Source organism: Strigops habroptila, chromosome 2 (assembly GCF_004027225.2).
Source record: "Strigops habroptila isolate Jane chromosome 2, bStrHab1.2.pri, whole genome shotgun sequence".
In the NCBI taxonomy this organism is placed as follows: Eukaryota; Metazoa; Chordata; class Aves; order Psittaciformes; family Psittacidae; genus Strigops; species Strigops habroptila.
The window spans coordinates 61906153-61912134 of NC_044278.2; the positions used below are offsets into that span (position 1 = coordinate 61906153).

Sequence of the window (5982 nt, forward strand, 5' to 3'; positions counted from 1 at the left end):
AGGCGGGGCCGCGGCGGCCCCACGAGGAGGGGGGCGGGCGGTAGTTGCTCCGCTGCCGCTAGGCGGGGCGGGCCCCTCCCGGCCGGAGGGTGGCGCGGCGCCACCGCGGCCGTGATTGCCGGGGCATGCCGCCGCCGGGAGGAGGGGCTTGGGCGGCAGCGGCTCCGCCGCGCCCGCGGCAGTAGAAGCGGCGGCGCGATGCGATGGGGCAGCGGCGGTGATGGCGGAGCTGCGGCAGGAGTCGGTGGTGCGGTTCCTGGCGGAGCGGGGCGGGCGGGCGCGCAACGCGGAGCTGCTGGAGCATTTCCGGGACTGGCTCAGCCCCACCGAGCCCGGCCGCCGCGCCGCCGCCCGCCAGCGCTTCAAGGAGTTGGTCAACGCCGTGGCCACCGTGCGACAGGAGCCCGTCACTGGCGTCAAGTACGTGCACCTCCGCCGACGGTACTGCGCCCCGGAGGCCCCCGCCGGCACCTTGACCCCCGGGGAGAAGGAGGCGGCGGCGGTGGGGGACAGAGCGGAGCGGCCGAGCCTGCCGCCCTCCCCGCAGGCCAGCGCTGAGGAGGCGCCGCCGCCGCCAGGCGAGGATGCTGGCAGCCGCCCTCAGCCCGCGGGGCGGCGGGGCGAAGCGCCCCGGCCGAACCCGGCGGCGGCTGGAGGCCAACGGAAGGGTTCGCGGCGGGGGCCGCCGCCCGGGCGCGGCGGAGGAGGAGGCGGCGGCGGCGAGGAGACCGCGGTAGCGGCGGGCCCGGGGCGGCCTCCGCCGACGGAGGAGCCTGGGGCAGCGGAGGGCCCCGGGGCAGCGGAGGGCCCCCCCGGGGCGGCAGCACAGAGCGGTGGCCGCCGGAGCCTGCGGGAGGCGGCGCGGGGCGGTTCTCCCCAGCTGAAGCGCGGAGCCCTCCCCGGGGGGGGCCGCAGCCGCGGCGGCGACTCGGACAGCGCCTCGGTGGCCTCGTCGTCCGCCGAGGAGGAGGGGAGCACCACCGGCGCCGTGGCCCTGGATCCCCTGGAGCACGCCTGGATGCTGTCGGCCTCGGACGGGCGGTGGGAGAGCCTGGAGGGGCTGCTAAGCTGCGAGCCGGCGCTGCTCTGCAAGCGGGACTTTATCACCGGCTTCACGGTGCTGCACTGGGCCGCCAAGCACGGGCGGCAGGAGCTGCTGGCCACGCTGGTCAACTTCGCCCAGCGGCACCAGCTGCCTGTGGACATCAACGCCCGCACCAGCGGCGGGCACACCGCGCTGCACATAGCCGCCATGCACGGCCACGCAGAAGTGGTGAAGCTGCTGGTAGGAGCCTACGACGCCGATGTGGACATCCGCGACTACAGCGGGCGCAAGGCCGCCCAGTACCTGCACCAGGGCACCTCGGGGGATATGCGGAGCCTCGTGGGTGCCCTGGAGGAGGAGGAGGAAGAGGAAGGTGCTGCTGGCAATGGGAGCGGGCGCTGGAGGCTCTCCAAGGTGTTGCCCTCCAATCTCATGAGCTACCGGCTCTCGCACCACCACCACCATCACAGCGCTGGGGAAGAAGCTGAGGGCACTGAAGGGGCAGCGGTGCCAGGCAAGGGCAAGGAGATGACCAGGAAAGCCTCCGGCAGCGGGCGGATGAAGCCTAGGCTTAACAAGATCCGCTTCAGGACTCAGATCATCCACAACACTCCCTCCTTTCGCGGTGACACTGAGGAGGAAGAGCATGAGGAGAAATCCCTGAAAGCGTCATTCAAGCTCAGGCCAAAGTCCAATGTCTTTGGATAAGGCCAAGGAGCAGGAGGTCTGGGAGGTGGGCACAGAGACCAAAAGATGTAGCGCAGAAGGTGAGGTACTAGTGGATGCTCATGTACACTCACGGACTTGGCAGATGGGGTTCAAGTATCTTGCTTTAACTCCCAGATCGGTGGGGTCAGTGAGCCCAGTGTGTCAGCAGGGGCTCTGGTGGCTTACAGCTCCCAAGAGCAGCTGCTTCGGCTAGGCCCTTGGTGCTGAAACAAGAGGCTGCGGATGCGTTGGAAACACTGGGGTGTTTAAAAGCTGTGCTCTTTTTTCTGTAAAAGCAGCCTTCAGGGTTGGAAACCTGTGTTAGTGAATCTGCTAGGATTAGCGAGTTGAGTGAGGGAGAGAAAAGTGCAGATGCTCTACTCTTATATTATCAACTGGTACTATAAACTACTTACAAACACCTTGCTATGTCGGAAGAACACCTGTTATGTGCAAGTGTACTTTTAAGTTTCTCTTTGACAGCAATACCACCTTGCACATTGTGGAGTTAGGTACCCAAAATGAGATGGTAAATAACGGTTTCTTGTCAGAATCCAAGCTTCAATCCATCAAAGACTTGAGCTTGTGTTGACTTTATGCATTGAAAATTGCCTCATTTGACATCGTGAATATATTTTTCTAAAAAATAATCCATTGCACTGCAAACAATGAATAAAGTTAACGACATGCAGAAGTCTCTGCTGTCTGAGGTACTACTGAGCTTGCTTACAGCTGTTGGAATACTAATACAAGATAACAAAAGCAAAGAGTCTTTTTATATATTTGGTATCTTACGTTTTGTCTTAGGCAAAGCAATTTTATTTTAATCACTGTGAATTCTCAAGTGCCAGACCTAGCGCAGTTCCAGTTATTAAGTCTGGTCAATTCTTGTTCATGTTGGTTGTGTAACTCACTGCATTTAAAATCAGAAAATTTGCTGAAAATATGTTGTATGGGCTACCTGTGAAAGTCGTTCTCCTTTAGAAAAGAGCGCAGACACCACTGCATGAAATCTTCATGAAACACTAATACGGTCCTGTAATGTAATAGCTACAGGTCTGTGTTCGCTAGTGACTTCTGTGCCAATCCCTTCAACTGACTCTGTGCAGAAATGGAGAAAAAATTCAAAAGAGAAAGAAGAAAATGAAAAAAAAGAGGTGTGTAAATTCACACATAAGGCGAATAATTAGAACTCCGAAACTCTATCCCTGTTTATCATCCTGAGTGAAAGCAGTCTAATGACATGTTCTAGGTAAGTGATGGCAATGGTGTTTGAGTTCTTTTAAACCTGTATTTCCTGAGAAGTGATAACCAAGTCTTTGAACTCTTGTTTAACAACCTAGTGAGTCTTAATCTGATTGACAAGCCTATCCGTCTGCTAAAGCTTTCAGAAACCTTGAAACTTGTTTCTCTGCTTTAAGGGTAGCAATTCCAGTGAAATCTAGGAGGCAGATTTGTATCCAGATTCAGCTTTCCTTAAGAATGAGGTGTTGAGCTGACCCTGGATCCTGAATGCTGCTCACAGTAGCAGCTCATCTGTGCTTAGCTATTAAGGTGCTGCCAGTTTCAATGCAACATTTGTCAAAGCGTGTTTCAAGTTGGCTTCCTCAGAATGTCTGTGCATGTCTGACTGGTAACTAACCAAAAGTAGATAGGCTTTGACATGTTAAAATCCAGATCTGAGATACTGATTAAATGAATGTCACAAGCTCTAGAACACATCACAGGGAAGCTGCTGCTGCTGGGTGTTGAGCACTTTCAAGGTAACAGCTGTCTGTAGCTGTTGCTGGTGGCTTACATTTCTTGTAGCGGCAAGGGAAGGGAGTGATAGTGATTCATTGGTTTCAGACTTTCCATGTAGATAGATTACCAATTCCTGCTCTTTGTGTCAAAACCTAATGAGTGACACTATTTGCATAGGCATGCAAGTGACACTTAGCTATTTCTGGGAAAAGTTACATGAGAAAAAAAATGAATCTCTGCATGGGTGCTGGTCGTTACTTTTGTGCAGAAAGATTAGGAATTATACAGAGGTTCAGCTTTAGTTTACAGTTTATAAGCTATATTATTATAGATTTCATGTGCCTTCATTTTGGGTTGGTTGCCACAAATGTGATGGGTAAAATCAGTCTTGCAAAGCACTTTGTCTTTACATCTGTAGGACAGGACCAGAAATGTTCCCTCAGTCTTTCCCAATGAAGCTGTAAACTTACACAACAATGGGGTGTCTGAAAGGGGGGTAATAATCATACGAATTATATTATAGAGCTAATTCATTTGTAACAAATAAGAGAATTAAATGCCTAAGTCTTAAACTTCCTTCACTCTGGAAGATAAATAGCAGTTCAGACTTCTGTAGAAAGGAGGTTTCCTGACTGGACACTTGCAACGAGCTCTCTTCAGCATGGCCACTTCTGAATTGAGCACACATTCCATGCAACTACCTTTCTCCAAACCTTATTAAGCTAATTTTCTGCTTTGAGAGTTTATAGTTCTTTCATATGAGCTCTTGTGTGAAGTGTTAATCTCATCACATGCAAATAGCAAAGCATTGCACAAAAATACTGAGTCTTAGATAGCTGTTGGGGCCTGGGGAAATAATTTGAGGGTTTCAATGCTTTGGGATTTGGAATATAGCACACTTTCAATTTTAAAAAGCTAACTGGAACACAGTTTTATCTTGCATAATAGCAGTGGTACTTCGGTAATCACTAAGGGAACTTGGAAAATGGTAAGAAGATGCCTCATTTATAACTCAATATGAAGTATCAAAGTGAAACTGTTGATCCACTGATACTGTTTAGTTGTCAGTTAATGAAATTTCACCATAACGGTCCAGAGGTCTTTGCAAGGGGGGGGGAATGGGGGGGGGAGGGCAACAGAGCAAATGTCTCTTTTGGTGTTTGTGATATATTGACAAATGGCTAGATAACCGCTAGTGTCTGTCTGCGCTGCAGGACTAAAGCACTTTGGTTTCACATTATGACTTGTCACATTCCACATGGTTACTTTTTATAACATGTGCTAAAACTTAAGGTTTTTTGGACATAGGAAAGGCTCGATGCCCTGTTTCAGAATATTTACAGTCCAAAGGTACGCTTGAGTCAAATATTTTGGATACATTGCCTAGAAAGATGTGAATTTGAAATAAAGTTGTATGGTACAGAAAACTGGAGCACTTAGTGGTGTCTTTTTAATGGTACGCTTGAAGTTACTGAATGTGTTCATTCACTTTTTATGATGGTATGTAAGGCAGCAAGACTGTAATGTAAACGTTTGATATCTTTTATTGTATCTTATGTTTAAAATATTTTAGAGGCCTGAAAGCCTGTCAGTTTTTATTAATGCAACTTTTTATGGGTTTCTTCCTGAATGGATACAAGTTAACAAGCTGTAAGCTTTAGTTTTACTGAAATAAAAAGAGCCCATTAATTGTTTATGCTTGAATCGACTTCTGTATGCTACGTGCTTAGGTGCTACTTGCATATTGGCTGTTAGAATTACGTACCACTTCGTGGTTGGGTTTTTTTATCATCAAGATGTCTGATATCATCTAACACTCAAAGAGTAAGACACAGAAAAAATACAGTTAAGTTGTTTGCAAGACACTAACATTTTTCTTTGGCAGTTACTCTCTAATAGCTCATGTCACAGTAAATGAAGACAACAGGTTTTTTTCTTCTAGAGAAGTATGTCTAAATAAGGGCCTGGGAGAGTGGCATTGCTTAACTTAAAATAGTGTCCTGACCTTATGCCTATGCAGCTAAATATCTCTGACTCTGGGAAGACTAATACTAGTTTTGGTCACTATGTAAAGGTCAATACCTAATTAAAAAAGGTTTAGGATTAAGGCTTTTTGTAATGTGTCTTAACTACAGCTGGCAGCTTCTCTAAAGGGAAGTTTCATTTCATTACCAAGCTAGACTGTGGGATTTTGGTGTATCTAAAAATTCTCTGAAGCTGTTGACTTACCAAAATATGTGTTAAAACTAGTAAACCTCATGCTGCCAGTAACTCCTCTGAGAGACATCCAGATTTGTGCTTAGACTGGGGGGAAAAAAAAAAAAAGCTCAGCTGTTACCATGCTGGTGGGTCAGGATGCACACAGCTCCAAACCAAGCAACCCCAAATCAGCAGTTTGGGGGCACGACTGAAAGGAGAAGGGAGGAGGAAGCATTCTTGGAAGCTTAGGGGAGAGTAGGAGCATGTGGGAAGCAGCTGAGGTTATG

At 49.5% G+C, this 5982-nt stretch overlaps 1 protein-coding gene across 1 annotated transcript; it reads left to right on the forward strand.

Moving 5' to 3' along the window:
• Nucleotides 1-83: 83 nt before the first annotated feature.
• On the forward strand, nucleotides 84-5200 carry SOWAHC (sosondowah ankyrin repeat domain family member C). The gene has a single exon (XM_030473796.1). The coding sequence runs from the start codon at nucleotides 221-223 to the stop codon at nucleotides 1751-1753; it is 1533 nt and encodes a 510-aa protein (XP_030329656.1). The 5' UTR covers nucleotides 84-220; the 3' UTR covers nucleotides 1754-5200.
• The last annotated feature ends 782 nt before the right edge of the window (nucleotides 5201-5982 follow it).